General features: G+C 52.0%; 1 protein-coding gene across 1 annotated transcript; it reads right to left on the bottom strand.

The window, feature by feature from the left end:
- Positions 1-4,307: 4,307 nt before the first annotated feature.
- BATF2 (basic leucine zipper ATF-like transcription factor 2) lies at positions 4,308-11,895 on the bottom strand. The gene is made up of 3 exons (XM_005307907.5): positions 11,211-11,895; positions 9,014-9,115; positions 4,308-5,411 (listed from the first exon to the last, which is right to left on the bottom strand). Exons 1-3 carry the CDS (start codon positions 11,319-11,321, stop codon positions 5,217-5,219), a joined length of 408 nt encoding a protein of 135 aa, XP_005307964.1. The 5' UTR covers positions 11,322-11,895; the 3' UTR covers positions 4,308-5,216.
- Between the last annotated feature and the right edge of the window lie 7,934 nt (positions 11,896-19,829).

Genomic DNA, 19,829 nt, shown 5'->3' with positions numbered 1-19,829 from the left:
GTTTCATCCATTTAACTTTACTTGCCCTTCAGGATATATGGTCCCAAATCTCGGTGATCCCCTACTAGGATAAATCCATCAGGCCAGCTAAGAACCTAGGGAGACCTCAGCCCCACAGAAACTCAACAAACATCAGGTGGAAATTTCTCTCTGTTTAAGCAAACTGGTCGCGTGGGAAGCAGCAATTGAAATCAAATCTGGGTGGTGAATGGACAGGGTACAATGATGGCTTTCTGTGGTGTACAGTCTCCCAGCAGCAGGTAAGTATGGGAGGGGTATAGGGTTGGCAGAGATCTCATCCTAGGGTGGTTTGAAGGTAGTGGATGAAACAAAAGGCAGCATTTCAGGCACAAAGGAGTTGGTATTGATAGAAGTTAGTGGGCTGTGTGAGAATTTCCCCTTGGCATTTCAGTATGTGAGAGTAAATTTTGGAGTTGGTTGAAAATTTTTCAACTAAACAGTTTTCCATTTTTGAAGAAAAATTGTCAAAACCAGAAAGTTTTGTTTAAACATTGAAACAAAGTGAGAAATTTCCATCAGTGTCATAAGTGTTTTATTTTTACTTTTTTTTATTCATTTTCTTTAGACTTTATGTTAAAATATTAAATAGAACATACATATGGTATGTTACAAATAGAACATATAGAATTATAACCAATAGTAAAGTGAATTTTACTGTTATATAAAAGTTTCAACGAAACACTTGTCGTTGTTGAAATGACCCAGTTTTGCCTTGTTGAAACAAAATGACTCAAAATGTGTTGGAATCTTTTGTTTCTCAGGAAACTTCCAAAATTCAGCTTTTAGATTCAGAATGAAACATCTGCAATGTCAGAACCTTCCTCAGAAGGGGGATTCTGGATTCTAACTAGCTCTAGTTAATTTCCCTCGGGAAGCTCCATCCAGACAGGGCACTCCTGGATTTGCTCTTTAGCTGGTGCTGGACACACTGCAGGAGGTACAGACCTGTTGGCCCATCTAGCCTAGTATCTTATCTCTGACACTGGCCGGCACTAGCTGCTTCCCAGGAAGATGCAAGGAACCCTGCATTTAGGGGATAACCTGCCCTCAGGGACAATGACCTCCTGACCCCCATTAGTAGAGGTGAGTTTATGCTCTGAAGCAGATTGGGCTCAATAGATGTTACTGTAATTGGTCTAATTAGTCTCTGGTGCCACAAGTACTCCTGGTTCTTTTTGCTGATACAGACTAACACCAGAAACGTGTAATACTACTACTACTAATGCACATATTATCCTGGGTCCTGATCTTGGCTGGGGCTCCTAAGTGTTACCCTAATACTAATAATGCACACACCATAATGGGGACCCCGATCTCTATCTGAGCCCAACTAATGTACAAATCCTAGTTGGGCCCTGATCTTTCCTACATGCTACCGTGCTACTAACTAGTAGCTAAAAGCCCATGCTGTTGTACATGTGGCATTTTCCCTTAGTGTTCTCCTTCCTTTAGCCTCTCTGTGGCTAGTGAGAGTAGCTTTCTTTTGTGGCATTGTGTGTGTGACCAAAGCTTAGAGTGGCATGGGTAACGGTGCCACCCTATACCAGTAAGTATGGGCACTGTGCCCAATTCTGTAGGGCTTGGAATCAGATTATTTCAGTACCTGTGGCAGGTTTTCCCCAGTATGCCTGTCTACTAGTTCACTGAACATCGCAGCAGCAAACATGTTAATGCAGCACAAAGTGGCATGTATTTATGAACAGGAAATAGAGAGCAGCAGCAGTAAAGCCACGTAGGGAAGTAGTATTTTTGGGGCCCTTGGTTTCTATCCACTGTGTTGTAGTGAGCAATGTTGCTGTTTGTTCATGTTCTCCAAAGTTTATGTACGGAGCTGCCCCCTGGCTGGATGCATAACCCCATTTGTTGTCCCCATCTTCTCTGATCAGCTGCCACACTTCAACTGCCACAGAACCTTTGGGTTCCAGCATCCCATCCAGTTCTCCCATGGCCGAGGGATGATTGAACATGGTGATATGCTAAGCAAAAAACACTCTCAGCCAGGCTTGGAGCTGCTTTGCTGTGTACTGACTCAACAGACGTTCTAGGTTTCACAGTGGCAGTCCTGGAAGGATTGTGTTCAGGGCAGGTGTAACCACTAGGCAAACTAGGCGGCGGCCTAGGGTGCCAAGATTTGGAGGTGGCAAAAAGCGGTGCCCAAAAATTTTGTTTTACACTGTTGCTGGAAAACGAATGAATGAAGAAAAGAGAAACGTTGAACTTGCATTTTAACTCGTCGTTCTTCTCTCATACGTTATAGCTATACCCTTCGCCAGCTCTGCGTTGCGGGCACAAGCGTACTGCTTCACTACGGTACAAAGTGGCAATGACGTCGTTTTTCTCCTCACGCGCAGCCCTTACCCGTTCTGACAGGCTGTTTATAATGCTACGTTTACTAGTTTTCGGGGATTGTCGACTGAGGCTAACTCTTTTTGTTGAGTTGTTTCAGATCTAAGACTCTGGCAATTGCTGCTGCATCATTTCGCTAATACTCTGTGTCAATTGTGTGTGCATGTTAAGTATTTGAGTGTATATGTTGTGCGAATATGCGTGTGTAGGTTGTTGAAATTTGTCATATTGATATTGTCAGTTGTTGTATGATGGAATATCCGCCATTCTAATTTTATACATTTTATTAATAACAATAATTGGATATTCTAAAGGTAGAATAAAATGTAGTAGATTTTGATATGAAAGAATGAAGGAAGGAAGAATACATGACTAAAAAGGGTGTATTTCCGATTACAGTCAACATTGCTTAATTTTAAGGAAAAGTCATCTTGATCTCTTAATCAATGTTTACGTCAAACAGTTGACGAAATTCAAATAGTGACTCATAGTTAGTAAGTGACATGTATTCTCTATCCTTTACTTTTAATAGTGAACAAGAAAAAGAACTGATAGGAATAAAATTTCATTTTTTTTTTCAGTTGATGCAGCTGGGGGGGGCGCAAGGTGGAAGTTTTACTGAGGGCGCAAAATATTCTTGCACCAGCCCTGCTTGTCTTGGTGTGTCAGTGGTGAGTGAAGCATATGTGCTGGGGCTGTGTGCGTGGGGCTGCGGTGGGGGTAGTTTTGAAGAATTGTTGTGGATGAACCAAGTAATCCAGCATCTGTAAAGTCTCACTCATACAACCAATGAAAATTGTTGATGCAGCATAGCTGTAGAGTAAGGATGGTGATCTCGGAAGTAACTCGACCAATGGTCTAGGACTCCTGCCATGGCATAGATACGTGCCTTACTGTAGCTGTTCATCTGTGATGAAGTGGGAATGTTCTTAATGTTTTCTGAATACTGTGTGGGTGCCTCAGTTTCCCCTATGTATTTCTTAAGTATCTAGGTGGTGGGATAAGGGTGTGTTATTGTTGCAGAGCCCTAGAGAGCCAGTGTGATGCCGTCTGCACAGAGAATGGCCAACACTCTGTCTCCTGGCAACTGATGACCTGGGCCCCTCCCCTGCAAGGTGCCAACTGAAGGTGTTGAAGAACAAAGAAAACAGGTGACCTCCTTGCCCAGGGAAAGAGACAAAGGCCAGAGAAGGGGCTGGAGGGAGTTTCAATTTGGAGCTGGCTGGCGAGACAGGGGAGGCCCAGAACCTGGGTCTGGGCTCCCCACCCCCCAAGATGGACGTGACTGAGGGGTCCTGTTTTCTGTATCTACAAACTCTGTTTTAGACTGTGTTCCTGTCATCCAATAAGCCTTCTGTTTTACTGTCCGGCTGAGAGTCACGGTGAATCGCAGGAAGTCGGGGGGTGCAGGGCCCTGACTCCTCCACATTCTGTGACAGCATCACAAGGGGGCACTTGTTAAAAACTGGATGGTACCACGTGGCAAAGCCCATCATGACTCAACCTGGTGCCATGCTGAACAAAAAGAGCCCTCAACCCTGCTTGTAGCTGTTTCCATTGCTTCACACACATTCTACAGCTATCATAGTCTTCAGAAAGTCTGGGGAGGTTTTGCCTTCCTCTGCAGTCCAGGGCATGTGTCAGGCAGGTTTAAGCTAGTGTAAAAGGTGGAGTCTCTGTACCTTGAAGTCTTTAAATCATGATTTGAGGACTTCAGTAACTCAGCCAGAGGTTATGGGTCTATCACAGGAGTAGGTGGGGGAGGGTCTGTGGCCTGCACTGTGCCTGAGGTCAGACTAGATAATCAGCGTGGTCCCTTCTGTGAGAGTGACATTCCTGGAATCTGATTATATGGCTAATGTGTACACCATAATTGGGGCCTGGCTCGTAATATACCAATCTAATGAGTGAGCCTCTGCCTCAAAAACTGAACTCCCTCATACAAGAGAATAAACCCAGTTTAATGTAAGGTTCACACCTCTGCAGACACAAACTCCAAGCCAATAGACTCTCCTGCAGAAACAGTGTCTCTGTTGCATAGAACAGACATTTACAAAAATGTCAGAAGTTCATCGTCTCATTAAACATGGCACCCAGTTAGCAAAGAACCCAGGAAAATAACAATCCATTTCAGTACAAACTGCTGCCCAGACAGCAGCTTGGTAATGGCTCCTTAGGGTGAAATTCACACTGTGCTTAAGGCTAGGGAAAAAGCCTGGACGCCATAATGCACCAGGGCTGCACTAAGGGCTAAATGGATAGGGCCTAGCACTAGCCCCTCTGAGTTGCACCTTTTAGGGAATCCTAGCTGATTGGTGTCCCCAGTTCTGTGTAGTAGGGTGGGGAGACCAGGCTGGATAGAGCAAGGTCAAGTGTTGGCTGGAGGTTGGGAGTGTGAATTTTATTAGTCTCCTCACATGCCACCAGTCTGTTTTGGCTTTAGTGTTAGACAGCATCCGGCAAGGTCTTCTGCTCCCTGTATTGTGCTGGGTTCTGTCTGTGCATGATCCCATTCTGGGTTACCTCATGGATTGGTTAGGAATTCCCCCTCTAACCATGATCTGAGGAAGACCGTTTGATTGTTGTGGAGAGATCTGCTGCCTGGAAGGAAGCAAAGCTGCATCCACTCACCAGCCCACCTCCCAGATTACATTTGGTGCTGTCCTTTCAAGCATCTGCTTCTGGCTGATGTCAAAGATGGAACTACATGGGCTGTGAGCCTGAGCCAGGGCAGTAGGGAGGGAGAGATACCGGGCTGGATGGGTCTATGGGTCTGATCCAATGCAGCAGCTCTTCTCTCACAGTTTAACAGCCCTCCTTAGCTTAGGACTCCCAAGGGGTAGCCAGGGTCACTGTATCCCCCGGTTCAGCCCCTCAGCCAGCCAGTGCAGAAGAGGGGCCTGTGTTGGCAAGGAGGGAGTCAGCATGCCCGGGCAGGTGGATTCATGGTCCTTGAGCATTTGATTCCAGTAGTTCAGCTCCTCCTTCAGGGCCTCAATCTCCTTCTTCAGGGCTGTGTTATTTTGCTCCAGCTGCTCGTGTTGCTGGGGTGAAGGGAGCAAAGAAAGAAGGGGTTAGACTAAAATTCAGGCCACCTTGGAGAATGGATCTCTAGGGGGCCAGGTTCAGTAGGGCAAGGGAGTGGAGTCTAATGGGTTAGAGGTGGGGGGGTGCTGGGAGTCAGGACTCCTGGGTTATATTCTCAGTTCTCATTCTTACTACTTGATTATTAGAAAGGTTAAGATTTTGTCACAGTTATTTTTAGTACAAGTCAGGGGCAGGTCACAGGCAAGTCAGGGACAGGTCATGGGCAATAAACAAAAATTCACACAAGCCTGTGACCTGTCCCTGACTTGTACTAAAAATAACTGTGATAAAATAGGGCTGATGGGGGGAGGACTGAAGCCCGAGCGGGGTGGGGAAGAGAGCCTGATCCCTGCTGCAGAAGAGTGGAGGGGTCCAGCATACACCGCTGCCGTAGCTTGGAGTGCTGGGGGCTGCCCGTGACAGCTGGGAGCTCCAGGGACACCCCCCCCCCCCCCATGGCTGAGAGCTCTGGGACCGGAGCTCTGGGTCCCCATGCCAGCTCAGAGCTCTAGGGCCCCTGCTGGCTGACAGCTCCAGCCCATCCCCTCAGTGCTGAAGTGGAAAATGTCACAGAGGTCTCTGAAAATTATGGAATCTGTGACCTCTCTGACGTAATCTTTTCCTTAATGATTAGGAAGATCAGCTCTATTAATTATTTCTAGCCATTTCTGTGCAGAACACCAGTGACCCCTAGTGGTTGATGTGGTGACAGGCACAGTCACAGAATAGCAAACAGCAACAATGGATACACTGCTGACTCCAAACAATGGGGCACAGGCTCTGCTGGTGCTTTCACATCAGTGCCCATACAGCAGGACGTGGGTGCTGGGTTAACAGGCTGGTCATTGCCTCTCATGAGCCAAATTCTGCCCCTAGTTATCCCCATATCTGCTTCTATAGGGTCATGCAGAGGGACAGAATTGGGCCCTAAGAATTGTACATAATCCATGGCCAATAACATAATCGTGCAAGGATAGAGCCCTGATTTCCCCCACCCTCCACCTGCTATTGGCTATGCTGGATCTAGGACACCTGGCTGAACAGTTCCGATTCTATCAGCAGGGGACACTGCTGTGCCTGCACATGCTTCACAGTATGTGCCCGGCAGCTGCGTTAGCATTGCCCTCAGCACTGCCATTCACTTCCCTGGCCTTTAAATCCACAGCCTTCCCCTTGCATGGATGGTGCTTGAGGATTTCTAGGCACCTTGATCACATTGAAGGTGCGGTGTGGGGGTTGATGAGGGGCCAAAAAGGCACTGGGGTGAAGAAGAAGAATAAGGAAAAATTTCTAGTGCTGTTCTGTACGCCAATGGTGCGGCCTCCTCTGGAATACTGGATAGCAGAGGAAGGTGGGCCTAGTGGTCAGAGTCAGTCGGGCGACCCAGGTTCAATTCTCTGCTCTGCCACAGATTTCCTCTATGGCCTTAGGCAAGTCCCTTAGTCTCTGCCTCACTTTCCCCATCTATACAATGAGGGTAATAGCACTGCCCTGCCTCACCAGGGTGCGGAGAATAAAAATGCAGTAAGGCCAGTGAGATGCTCAGTGACTAGGGTAATGGGGTGCAGACAGGTACCTGAGCTAGGTTCTGTGTGCACTACTGGTCACCCCATCTCCAAAAGGGTATTGCAGAATGAGCATGGGGGGTCAGAGGCCTGGAAACACTCTCTGAAAAGACTGGGAAGGATTTCAAGGAGACAAAAGAGAGGGGACATGATCAAAGTCTCTAAAATACTGTCTGGTCTAGAGAAGGGAGAGGAGAGCTTATGTTTTCCTTGTCTCGTACCATGAGAACAAGGGGCCGTTCGATGAAATTGAAAGAGGGGAAATTCACAACTAATCAAAGGAGAATCTCACTCATACAACATAGCATTAGCCTGTGGAACTCTCTGCCACAGCAAGTCACTGAGGCCAAGAGATTAGCAAGACTCAGAAAAAGGAGTGTGGAGACATATATGAGAACAGGAATAGCTGGAGTTAATGTTGGTAAAAATTGTGGAAGAGATATTAAACTTTGGGCTTCAGCAAAGCTCTGACTAGTAGAGACCAGGATGAGGCCTAATGTGGGGAGCAGAGTAGTGCACATCTGCTTTTATGGGTCTCTTACACCTTTCTTTGCTGGGCACTGTCAGAGACAGGCTACTGGGCCAGTCTGCAACATCCTATGTTTCTGCTCTATGCAAGGTCTCCTGTCTCTCACTGGCTCCCTACCAAAGTCCAGACCACTGAGCGCTTTTGCTATCACTTTCCCTCTGACAGGTCAGCTGGGCATAGCCTTGTGTCCTTGCTAGACACAGCTTCTCCTTAACCAACTGCATGCAAAGGGAATGGTTTGGAAGGCCCCCTGTGTACCTTGCTATGGGGATGTAATAGAGAATGGAGGGCTAGAAATTCTGCAGCTCACAAATGCGATGGAACAGACTAGTGAGAGACAGTGGGAGTCTAATGGGTATGCATGGTCTGAGAGTCAGGATACCTGGGTTCATAGATTTTAAGGCCACAAGGGACCATCATGATCTAGTCTGACCTCCTGCATAGCACAAACCAGAGAAGGTTATTCCTAGCTTGATCCCAGCTCTGCCACTGACCTGCTGGGTGAGCCTGGGTAAGTCCCTTCCCCACTTTATGCCTCTTTCCCCTCCCACCTTTGTCTATCTAAACTGTCAGCTCTTCAGGGCAGAGACCGCCTCTCACTGAGTGTCTGTGCAGCACCTGGCACAATGGGGGGTTACAGTCTATGGATGCTGCCGTAATACAGATAACGTACGGAATAGGCATACAGTGACGTAAGGACTAACATGGAGGACTGGGAGCCAGGAGTCCTGGATTCTAGCCCCAGCTCTGGGAGAGGAGCGGGAGGGCTCAGAATCATTTCCATGAAGGTGACAGTTGAGCCCAGGAGGCATGAGTCCCAGTGTTCCCCCGCCTCTAGCCACTAAAGCGCATTCCCCTCCCAGAGCAGAGAACAGAACCCAGGAGTCCTGACTCCTGCTGTGATCATGGGCCTGCACTGACTTCACACAAACGCACTAGACACCACACCAGCAAACTGAGAGGGGCCCAGGGGCCACACTTAATGCATGTGGCTATTTTTGGTTCACAAAACCCCAACTTTCTGGTGCTGCAGGAAGTCATCTTGCAGAGCCCCTGCTCCTCATCCTGCTTCCAACCCTTGGCTTCGGACAGCCAGGATGGTACCTCACCCCATCATCCCATGTTTGGGTCTTAAAGAGCCAGTGATTGCTCCGGGGCTAGAGAGAGAGATCTTCCTTCCTCCGAGGCTGTGGTTCCAGCATGTCTCACTAAGGGATCCCACCTCAGGCCTTGCCACTTGTGCTGATGAAGAATCCCTGCTCACCGGTAGGCCTTAGGACACATGTAGTTATGCAGTTTTGATCACCTCCACCAGAAGGCAGTGGTCCTCGCACCTATGACCTCCTTGACTCCCACCATCAGTTCTTGTTAAGTTGCTAACAGGGGAGCCTTCCCTTTGTGGGGTCCCGCACCAGCGCCCCTATATTTCATCCTGTCTTGTCCCTCTTAGCCCCCCTCCACTGACCTGATGGAGCTCGTCCGCCTTCTCCGTGTGCTTTTGTCGGCTCCTCTGGGCAGCTGCACGATTCTTTTGACGTCTTTTCAGCTTCTTTTCTTCCAAAGAATTCTGGGAGACAAATCAACCAGTGAGGCATGAGATGAGTTGGCTGGGCTTCAGTTGAGGGGGCTCCCCAGCACAGAGGGCACTAGCTGATCCCCAACCCACACCCTTAGCAGTGAAGCCGAGGGCTGGATGGGCCATTGGGGCTGACCCCCTTCTACCCTCCTAGTAGTGGGGTGAAGTGAAGCCAATCAGCGGGAAGAGCAAGGGGAGAAGGGAGGATGCTTGCCCCGCTGCTACCCACACTGTGCCTGCGCTGGGGCTAGAAACAGAGGGCTTTGCACTCCAGGGTTGTGGGATCCTGTGGGTTAGAAGAGGAGACTGTGTCAGGGCTCCTGGGTTCTATTCTTGGTTCAGGGAGAGGAGGGGAGTAGAGTCTAGTGGTTAGAGCCGGGGAGGGAGATCAGGACTTTTGGGTGTCTCTGCTCTTCTCTTTATCATCCCAAGTGAACCCAAGCTAACAACAAAGTACCGGGGTTCTGGGGCAATAGAACACACAGGACTATGGGTGTTGGGCACTGGCTGTTTTGAACCCACACCAGTCATGGCTCAATGGTGAATCGGATCAGGGCTGCCTTATGGCAGCCATGGGCACACTTCTTCATGCACACAAGGGGATTTAGGAGCACAAGCCCAGTGACTGTCTGTGGGTTGGGGCTCCTAGGTGACCTAGGCACAGTGGAGAGTCCCACCCAGGCTGGCAGTCAGTCTCCCAGCAGGTCTCAGAGCCCTATTGTGATCCCAACTACCTGAGGGGAATCTGGAGTCAATGCTGGGGATGAAAGGATTATTCTAGGGTGACGGACAGCTACAGCTGACCCTCTGCCTGTCTCCCCACATCTTTTACACACACACACAATCTGGCACAGACACAGTCTTTGTCATATACACAGTCACACAATCTCCCTTTCACACAGGCAGACACACACACACAAACTCTTACACACACACACACACAAAATATCTGTCAAATGTTCAGACACACACAATCTCTCTCTGCGATATACAAAAACACCACACTCCTACCCATACAGTTGTCTCTGTCACACAAACACTTTCTTTCACATGCTCTTGCACACATGCACAGCTCTCTCGCTCTCGCTCTCTCTCTCTCACACACACACACACACATACACACACACTGTCAAACACACACATACTATTTTCTTTCATGCATACAGGTCTCTGTCTCACACTGTTCTCTCTCTCTCTCTCTCTCTCTCTCTCTCACACACACACACACACACACTGACACACACAATTATCTCACACACTCAAACACACATACAGGTCTCTCTCTCTCTCTCTCACACACACACACAGTTATTTCTGTCACACACACAGAGATCTCTGTCTCATACACACACAGTCACACAACACACAGTTCTCTATCACACACACTGTCACACATACATGCACATACAGTTCTCTCACACATGCTCTTGCACACATGCACAGTTCTCTCTCTCTCTCACACACACACACACACACACTGTTAAATACACACATTGTCACACACAGTTTTCTCACACACACAGGTCTCTGTCTCACACAGGTCTCTCTGTCTCTCACACACTCTATTCTCTGTCACTCAAACACATACAGATCTCTGTCACACACACAGTTCTTTCTGTCACACAGATCTGAAACAGATCTTTCTGTCTCTCTTACACACACACACACACACTCACACAACACACAGCTCTGTGTCTGACACACAGTGTCACACATACACTCACATACATATACACGTCTCTGTCACACACACAAAAGCACAGTTCTTTCTGTCACACACTTTCTCACACACATGCAGTTCTCTCACACATGCAGTCATACACACAGTTCTCTCACACACACAGCTCTCTCTCTCACACACACACACACACACACACACTTCTGTCTCTTACACATACTGTCCCATATACACAATCACGCACACAGAGAGTTCTCTGCCACACACATGCTGTCACACACACACAGCATTCTCTCTGTCTCACATACTACACAATGTCACACACTCACAGTTCTGTCACACTCACACAGGTCTCTCTGTCACAACACTCACACAATCTCTCTCTCACACAGCTCTTTCTGTACTTACCACCGCTCCAACCATTAGGATATTCCCATCCTGTGAGTCTTCAGAGAGGCAGCTAGTGCTGCTCTGGGACAGAGGGTTAGTCCCAAACCGCTCCATGCCATGGACATGCATGGGGTCAGCTCTTGAGGTGACAGACCCCCAAGGAAAAGTGTGTACTCCGGCCGAGGGGCACTTAGCAGCTTGGGACCATCCCGACAGAAGCTGTGCTTCACTGGCCTGGCCAAGCTCTCCCTCACAGGCTGCCAGTCATCTCCTAAGAGCTCAGTGCATTCGTGACTTTATAAACACAGCTCAGTTTCGATTTATCCTAAACCAGCCCTTTGCTCAGAAAAGTCTGGCTCGGCTGGAAGACACGTGTTTGGAATTTCCTGCTTTGTGGGCAAGCCCAAGAGCTTCCTCCCATCTAGTCGGAGACAGAGCACACTGCGTCCCCTGGCCAGTTCCCTAAGTACTTTCACTTTTCTGCAGGGAGTTGGTTCCTCATTCCTGCCCAGGATTGCCCCTGTCCCCAGGTCTGTTCAGAGCTTCCTCACCACCCTGCTGGCCTGCAGCCAGTCCCAGGTCTCAGGGCCACACTAGGGGAGAAGCGGGGAGGAATCATATCCTGTGGTAAGGAAGGCAGGGTGAAATCCCAGCACAGACCAGGTGGCTTGGAGTTTTCACATGGGTTTATCCAGTCGAGATAGATGCTAAACTGCACCCTGCTAGAGAGAGAGAGAGTGTGTGTGTGTGCGCACGCGCAGGGCCGGCTCCAGGCACCAGCGTAGCAAGCAGGTGCCTGGGGCGGCCAATGAAGAGGAGGGCGGCACGTCCAGTCGTTCGGCGGCGGGGCCGTCACTCCCTCTGGGAGCAAAGGACCTGCCGCCGAATTGCCGCCGATCACAATTGCGGCTCTGTGTGTGTGTGTGTGTGCGCACGCACGCGCTTGGGGCGACAAAAATGCTAGAGCCGGCCCTGTGTGCGCGTGCAAGAAAACTCCCCCTGCCTTGTCCACACTAGGATTTTCCCACAGAAGAGCATAGGCCTGCTAAAATCCCCACCTTTTTCCCTAAAGAAGACAAGTCCTCAAGCTTTAAATATCCTTCTGGGGCATATCCTCAGATGGACGGATCTGCACTGATTTGCACTAAGCCAAAGGCTCATGCGGGATTTGCACCAGTGAGGATCTGTCCCATGGCAGACACTTTCCCTTCAAGATATATTGTTACTATTTAGCAGTAAAAAGTGACAGTGAGGTCTAGTTGATTAAACACAGATCTGGGAGGCAGGACGCCTGGGTTCCTTTGCTGGCTCTAGAGTATGTGGTGGGGGGGGGGACGGACAGTTTAGCAGTTAGAACAGTGGGCATAGACAGCGTAGGATTACCATACGTCCGGATTTTCCCGGACATGTCCGGCTTTTGGGGGCTCAAATCCCCGTCCGGGGGGAAATCCCCAAAAGCCGGGCATGTCCGGGAAAATCGGGAGGGAGGGAGGGCTCGGCCGGGGCCTCTTTGGCCGGGGCCGGTGCGGGGCCGGGCCGGGGTCGCGGGGCCGGGGGCATGGTGCCGGGCCGGGCGCGGTGCCGGGCGGGGAGCCGGGGGCGCGGTGCCGGGCCGGGGTCCGGGCCGGGCCCGCAGGGGGGGTGCGCTGGGCCGCGGGGCCGGGAGCCGGTCCGGGCCGCCGGGGGGTGGGCTGGGCCGCGGGGCCGGGAGCCGGTCCGGGGTAGCGGGGGGTGCGCTGGGCCGCGGGGCCGGGAACCGGTCCGGGCCGCCGGGGGGTGCGCTGGGCCGCGGGGCTGGGAGCCGGTCCGGGGTAGCGGGGGGTGCGCGGGGCCGCGGGGCCGGGAGCCGGTCCGGGCCACCGGGGGGTGCGCTGGGCCGCGGGGCCGCGGGGCCAGGAGCCGGTCCGGGGTAGCGGGAGGGTGCGCGGGGCCAGTCCGGGGTCGCGGGGCCATGGTCGCGGGGCCGGGCCGCTGGGGGGTGCGCTGGGCCGCCGGGGGCCGGCAGTGCTGGGCGGGCCGGGGGTGGTCGGCCGGGGGCCGGGGCCGGCACCCCAGGGCCCGAGCCGACCCAGGCTGGAGCCGCCAGGGGGCCAGCCTGGGCCGCGCCTCCTCCCCCCACACTCCCCCTTACCTGCTTCAGGCTTCCCGCGAATTAAATGTTCGCGGGAAGCAGGGGAGGGGGCGGAGACTTTGGGGAGGGGGCGGAGTTGGGGAGGGGGCGGGGGCGGGGCCGGGGCCCCGTGGAGTGTCCTCCATTTGGAGGCACAAAATATGGTAACCCTAAGACAGCGGGTATAATAGGCCAGGCCGCCGCTGCCCCACCGCCGGACGCCTGGGCTGTGGTGGGCCTGCCTCTGCTCTACAGCAAGTGCTGGGCGAGGGGGCCTTGCAGGGGAGAGGGGTGGAAGCAAGGAGGGATACGGTGAGGGTTGGGGGGTCCTCGCGGGGGGAGGAGAGGAGGGGTGTGGAGAGTGCGAGCAGCAGGGGCCTCGGGGGAAGGGGGTGTGTGGATGAGAGGAGGGACGCAGGGACCGGCTGGTGGTGGGGGCCTCATGGAGGAGGAATATGGTGAGAGGTGTGTGTGGGGGGGTGAGCAGGAAGGGGGAGGTGGTGGGGCGGAGCTGGGGTGGAGTGTGGGCGTGGTCCTGGGCGGAAGAAGTGGGGCCATGGGTGGAAGAGGCGGAGCAAGGAGCTAGCCTCCTCCAGGGGAAGTTTCACCCACCGCCCATGGCAGTGGGGACTGGGAAGCAGAACTCCCTGGCAATCCTAGACAGCGGCCAGCACTCCACGAAGGAGTCCAAGATCTCAGCAGATGCTGCCCAGAGGAACTCTGCCCAGAGAAGTGAGGCAACAAGAGAACGGAAATAGGTCGTCTGCAATATCTTTGAGGACCATTTTGTGTTAAGTCTATGATTGATTGTGCTGTACTCTGTGGGGGTGGGTTACAGCCCCTACAGGAACTACAAACAGTGGGGGGTGATTAAGGTGAATCACTGAGGGCAGGTCTACACTTAAAACGCTGCAGCTGCACTGCCGTAATGCTCCAGTGAAGACGTTACTTAGGCTGAGAGGAGGGATTCTACCATCAGCGTAGGAAATCCACCTCCCCAAGAGGCAGTAGCTATGCTGATGGGAGAATTCTCCTGTTGACTTAGCGCTGTCTACACCAGAGGTTAGGTCGGTTGAACTGCGTCGCTCAGGGGTGTGGATTTTTCACACCCAGGAGTGACGTAGTTATACCGACCTGATTTCCAGGTATAGACCTGGCCTAAGGATAAACAACTCAAGAGAGGTATGACCCCCTGGAGGGGTTTCCATATACTGGCTCAATCTGGGCTTTCCAGAGACTGGGGTACAAAGAAAAGGGCTTTGGGTATGAAAGGATGACCTGGAACTGACACTAGGCCTTCTTTCTGATCCAGCGATTGGACAGGACCTTATGTCCCAGGGGCCTCAACTCCGGAGGAGGGATTGGAAAGACTTTGGCCTACTAGAGTGAGACTGATGGGTGATTCCTGGTGTGTTCAGCATGTGTTTAAATCTGTTTATCGGTTTTATATGTTTTCTCTGTAACGCTTTTACCTTAAGAATAAATGTGCCTGCTTAGAAAGAGCTATGTGGTTATTTGTAACTGCTGGCAATAGACTGTTCATAACCCTCAGAGAGACAGAGCAAAGCCCAAGGACTGGGCTTTCGGCAGACTGGCTTGCTGGGGATATCACAGTGTGAGGCAGGGACCAGTGCAGCTGTAAAAAAAAAAAAAAAGTCAGAAGGGAGAGAGAGAAGCGGGTCTCTGCTCAACAGAGGCGATGGCTGGGAGCTGGAAAACTTAAGTGGGTGACCTTGAGAAACCATGGAGAGGGAATACAGATCCAGTTACCCTGTAACTGTAACAGGCCCTACAGTCAAGCTCCTTCTCCTGGGTTGTAGAGGGGCATCTTGGCCAGTGCCAGGCAGAGAAGAAGCTGTTGTGAGTGGGATCCTGAGAGGAAGCAGAAAGGCAGGGCTTCTTGGGCACAGAGCCCACTGGAGGGGCAGACTTGGGGATTTCAAAGCAAGGTAACTACCAGCTGTTGTTAGTGTCTACTGCATTCAGGGAAACAGGACTTTGTATGCATTCTTTGTGAATAGATGAGATTACACCTAGGAATAGACCTACCTCATCTCACTGATTTCTCCTACTAATGGAAGCAGCTCTGCAAGACCCCAGGTAGTAGCTAATTGCTTGGGCCAGAGGGGCAATGCTACACTCAAGATTGTGAAGTACTCAGATACCATGGTAATGGGGAGCATCTAATTACCTAAGATAGGTATTGCCCTGGGTAAACATTAACCCTTGGCTCTAGGGTGAGAGAGGTAATAGGAGTGGCACCCACACTGCAACTGACTATAACCAGCCAATAGTGGAGGAGAGTTAAACACCTGTGGGTTTATGAGCTTATCTTACATGCCACTTTCAAGCTGTTCCTATCTGCCCACAGGCACCTAACTTTTGCTGATATCCTTATCAGATTTTTATTGGCCTTTCCAGTAAAGGGATGCAACAGGCCCTAATCACTACCAGGAACTGAGGCAGATTTAGTTAATCATTGATTGGCACCAGCCGTGTCTAGGGAGCTCTTCTCCCTCTCACGGCCGGCCGGCTCCAGCTTTTGTGCCACCCCAAGCAGCGAAGCAGGAAAAAAAAAAGGTAAAGCCAATCGGCGTCACTTCGGTGGCAGCTCAATCGCGCCACTTCATTCTTTGGTGGCAATTCGGTGGCGAGTCCTTCGCTCCCTCTCTTCCTCTTTGGCAGCACTTCACCAGCAGCTCAAAGAGGAAGAGAGGGACTGAGGGACCCGCTGCCGAATTTCGCCAAAGACCCGGACATTTCGCCCCTTTCCATTGGCCGCCCCACGCACCTGCTTCCTTTGCTGGTGCCTGGAGCCGGCCCTGCTTCCTCTACACCTTATCTCTGGTAATCTCAGCCACAAATTCAACTGCCTTATCTCCACAGATACATACTGCTCTGCTCCAGACCTGGCTCCTTCTATCCAAACTGAAATCTTGCCCTGTCTCTCTGACATCTCTTCATTGATGTCTAGCTGTCAGCTCAACTACAACATGACTAAAACAGAGTTCTTAATCTTCCTCCCCCCGCCCTCCCCGCTACCTTCTTTCTTGAGCACTGTGGACAATACCACCAGCCTGCCTGTCATTTAGTCCTGTAACTTGGGCATCATCTTCAACTTGGACTACTTTCTAAGGCCTCATAACCAGTCTATGGCTAAATCTTGCAGACTCTTTCTGCAAAACATCTCTTAGATACAGCCTTTCTAAACCTCTCATCCAGGCTCTCATCCCATGTCTTAATTATTGCAATATCCATCTCTCTCGCACTGACATATGCAATCTTGCCCCACTCATATCCATTCAGAATACTGCAGCTGCAAAGATCATTTTTCTAGCTCATCACATTGGTCAAGCCTCTCCTCTCTTTGCATCCCTTCATTGGCTTCCTGTTCTCTATCTTATCAAACATAAGCTGGTTGCCGTCACTTTGAAGCCCTTCCTGACCTAACCCCACTTTACCTATCATCTCTCATTCAGTAGTACTGAAAGGTTGACTCCCACCTCTGATTGGCCCAGGATGCAGCCTCCATCACCCACTTGTTAAATTTTCAAATAAGCACCTTCATACTTTCTCCAGTGCTGCCCCTCAGGGTTGGGAGGAACTTTTGGTGAACACCCTCAGAGCTACCTCATTATCTGTCATGCTCCTGTACCAGATATGGACTGGTCTCAGCCCCTGCTTATACACACCAGATGTGTTCATCATAAGATCCTTGAATGTTCTGCCAGGTATAGCTAAGGGTACGTCTACAGTATGAAATAAATTCAAACTTATTCTATTCGAATTTTCTGAAGCGATTTTATACATTCAGTGCTGTGTGTCCCCACTAAAGTGTGTGAATTCGGCGGAGTGCATCCACAGTACCGAGGCTAGCATCGAATGTCGGAGCAGTACACTGTGGGAAGCTATCCCACAGTTCCCGCAGTCCCCACCGCCCATTAGAATTCTGAGTTAAGCTCCCAGTGCATGATGGGGCAAAAACATTGTCGCGGGTGTTTCTGGGTGTGTGCTGTCACTCGCTCCTCCCTCCGTGAAAGCTACGGCAGATGCCATACTTCCAGCAGACGGTGCAGTACGGTGCACCGCCTGTCTCCTGGTACTATGACTCCACCTCGCATGTCCTCTCGTCTTTCTATCTACTCTTTTATCTAACCATTTCCCGCCTTTTTTCCGCTACCGTGAACCGAGCAGCACAGCTTCCGACGCAAACTCTGCTCTCCCACTCTTGCATCATTAGCTAATTTTTCAATGTTGTCGGACCTGGGTCCTGTGGAATCTACAGAAGGCAACAATTCCCCACTGTTTTTCGGCCATCGTGAACTGAGCCGCACAGCTTCCGCCAGGGCCGGCTCTAGCTTTTTTGCTGCCCCAAGCAGCAAAAAAAAGCGCCGCCCCCCGAGCCCCCCAGCCGAGGGCCGCCAGAACCCCCCCCCAGAGCGCCGCCCCCCCCGCCGAGCACCGCCGGAACCCCCCTCCAGCGCCGTGCCCGCGCCGCCCCCCCGACGAGCGCCGCATGCCGGAGCCTGCCCCCCATGCCGAGCGCCGCCAGAACCCCCCCCAGCCCCGCGCTGCCCCCCCCCCGCCGAGCGCCGCGCAGCGCAGCGCCGCTGGAGCCCGCCCCCCGCCGAGAGCCGCCGGAACGCCCCCCAGCGCCACCGGAGCCCGCCCCCACCCCCCGCTGAGACCCGCCGGAACGCCCCCCCGCACCGCCAGAGCCCGTTCCCCGCCGAGAGCCGCCGGAACGCCCCCCAGTGCCGCCGGAGCCCGCCCCCGCCCCCCGCCGAAAGCCGCCGGAACGCCCCCCCGCACACCGGAGCCCGCCCCCCGCCGAGAGCTCCCGGAACGCCCCCCAGAGCCGCCGGAGCCCGCCCCCGCCCCCCGCCGAGAGCCGCCGGAACGCCCCCCCCCTCCCCGGGAATGCTGCGCCGCGCTCCCCCCGCTGCCCCTTACCAGGTGCCGCCCAAAGCATGTGCTTGGGTGCCTGGTGCCTGGAGCCAGCCCTGGCTTCCGCCGCAAATTCTGCTCTCGCTTCTGCCGCAAACTCTGCTCTCCTGCTCTTGCAGCTCTAGCGAGCTTCCCGCCTCCGTGAAAGCCACAGAAGACAACCATTTACCGCCTTTTTTTGGCCATCTTGAACTGAACAGCTCTCCTACGTTTCGCACCATTTTTCCAGGATTACCCATGCAGGCGCCATAGCATGGCAAGCTTGGAGCCCGCTCAGATCTCCGCTGCAGTTTTGACCATTGTAAATACCTCGCGCATTATCCAGCAGTATGTGCAGTACCTGCAAAACTGGGCAAGGAAGTGACGACAGCGCGATTACTATACTGATGAGGACATGGACACAGACGTTCCTAGAAGCACGGCCTGTGGTGATTGGGAGATCATGGTGGCATTGGGCCAGGTTCATGCCATGGAACACCAATTCTGGGCCTGGGAAACAAGCACAGACTGGTGGGACCGCATAGTGTTGCAGGTCTGGGATGATTCCCAGTGGCTGTGAAACTTTCGTTTGCGTACGGCCACTTTCATGGAACTTTGTGACTTGCTGTCCCCTGCCCTGAAGCGCAAAGACACCAAAATGAGAGCAGCCCTCACAGTTGAGAAGCGAGTGGCCATAGCACTGTGGAAGCTTGCAACGCCCAATAGCTACTGGTCAGTCGGGAATCAGTTTGGAGTGGGCAAATCTACTGTAGGGGCTGCTGTGCTGCAAGTAGCCAACGCAATCATTGACCAGCTGCTATCAAGGGTAGTGACTTTGGGAAATGTGCAGACCATTGTGGATGGCTTTAATGCGCTGGGGTTTCCTAACTGTGGTGGGGCGATAGACGGAACGCATATCCCTATCTTGGCCCCGGCACACCAGGGCGGCCAGTACATAAACCGCAAGAGGTACTTTTCCATGGTGCTGCAAGCACTTGTGGATCACAAAGGACGTTTCACCGACATCAACGCGGGATGGCCAGGAAAGGTTCATGACACGTGCATCTTCAGGAACTCTGGTCTATTTGAACAGCTGCAGGAAGGGACTTACTTCCCAGACCAGAAAATTACTGTTGGGGATGTTGAAATGCCTATAGTTATCCTCTGGGACCCAGCCTACCCCTTAATGCCATGGCTCATGAAGCCGTACACAGGCACCCTGGACAGTAGTAAGGAGCAGTTCAACTATAGGCTGAGCAAGTGCAGAATGGTGGTAGAATGTGCTTTTGGACGTTTGAATGCGTGCTGGCGAAGTTTACTGACTCGGTTAGATCTCAGCACACCAATATTCCAATTGTAATTGATGCTTGTTGTGTGCTCTACAATATCTGTGAGAGTAAGGGGGAGACGTTTATGGCGGGGTGGGAGGTTGAGGCAACTCGCCTGGCGGCCAATTTCGCACAGCCAGACAACAGGGCGATTAGAAGAGCACAGCAGGGCGCGCTGCACATCAGAGAAGCTTTGAAAGCCAGTTTCATGACTGGCCAGGGTACGGTGTGACAGTTGTGTTTGTTGCTCTTGAAATTACCCGCCCCCTATAT

This window comes from Chrysemys picta, chromosome 7 (genome assembly GCF_011386835.1).
Source record: "Chrysemys picta bellii isolate R12L10 chromosome 7, ASM1138683v2, whole genome shotgun sequence".
Lineage (NCBI taxonomy): Eukaryota > Metazoa > Chordata > Testudines > Emydidae > Chrysemys > Chrysemys picta.
The sequence above is the reverse complement of the archived record's forward strand: the minus strand, read 5'-3'. Positions and strand labels throughout refer to the sequence as shown.

What these genes read in the sequence shown, in the direction of transcription:
- BATF2 (XM_005307907.5), bottom strand. Translation starts at nt 11,321, where the DNA reads ATGCATGTCCATGGCATGGAGCGGTTTGGGACTAACCCTCTGTCCCAG. An exon ending in TCCTAATGGTTGGAGCGGTG is followed by an intron (nt 9,116 to 11,210) that starts GTAAGTACAGAA and finishes TTTGTCTCCCAG; the next exon opens with AATTCTTTGGAAGAAAAGAA. An exon ending in AGGCGGACGAGCTCCATCAG is followed by an intron (nt 5,412 to 9,013) that starts GTCAGTGGAGGG and finishes CCTTCACCCCAG; the next exon opens with CAACACGAGCAGCTGGAGCA.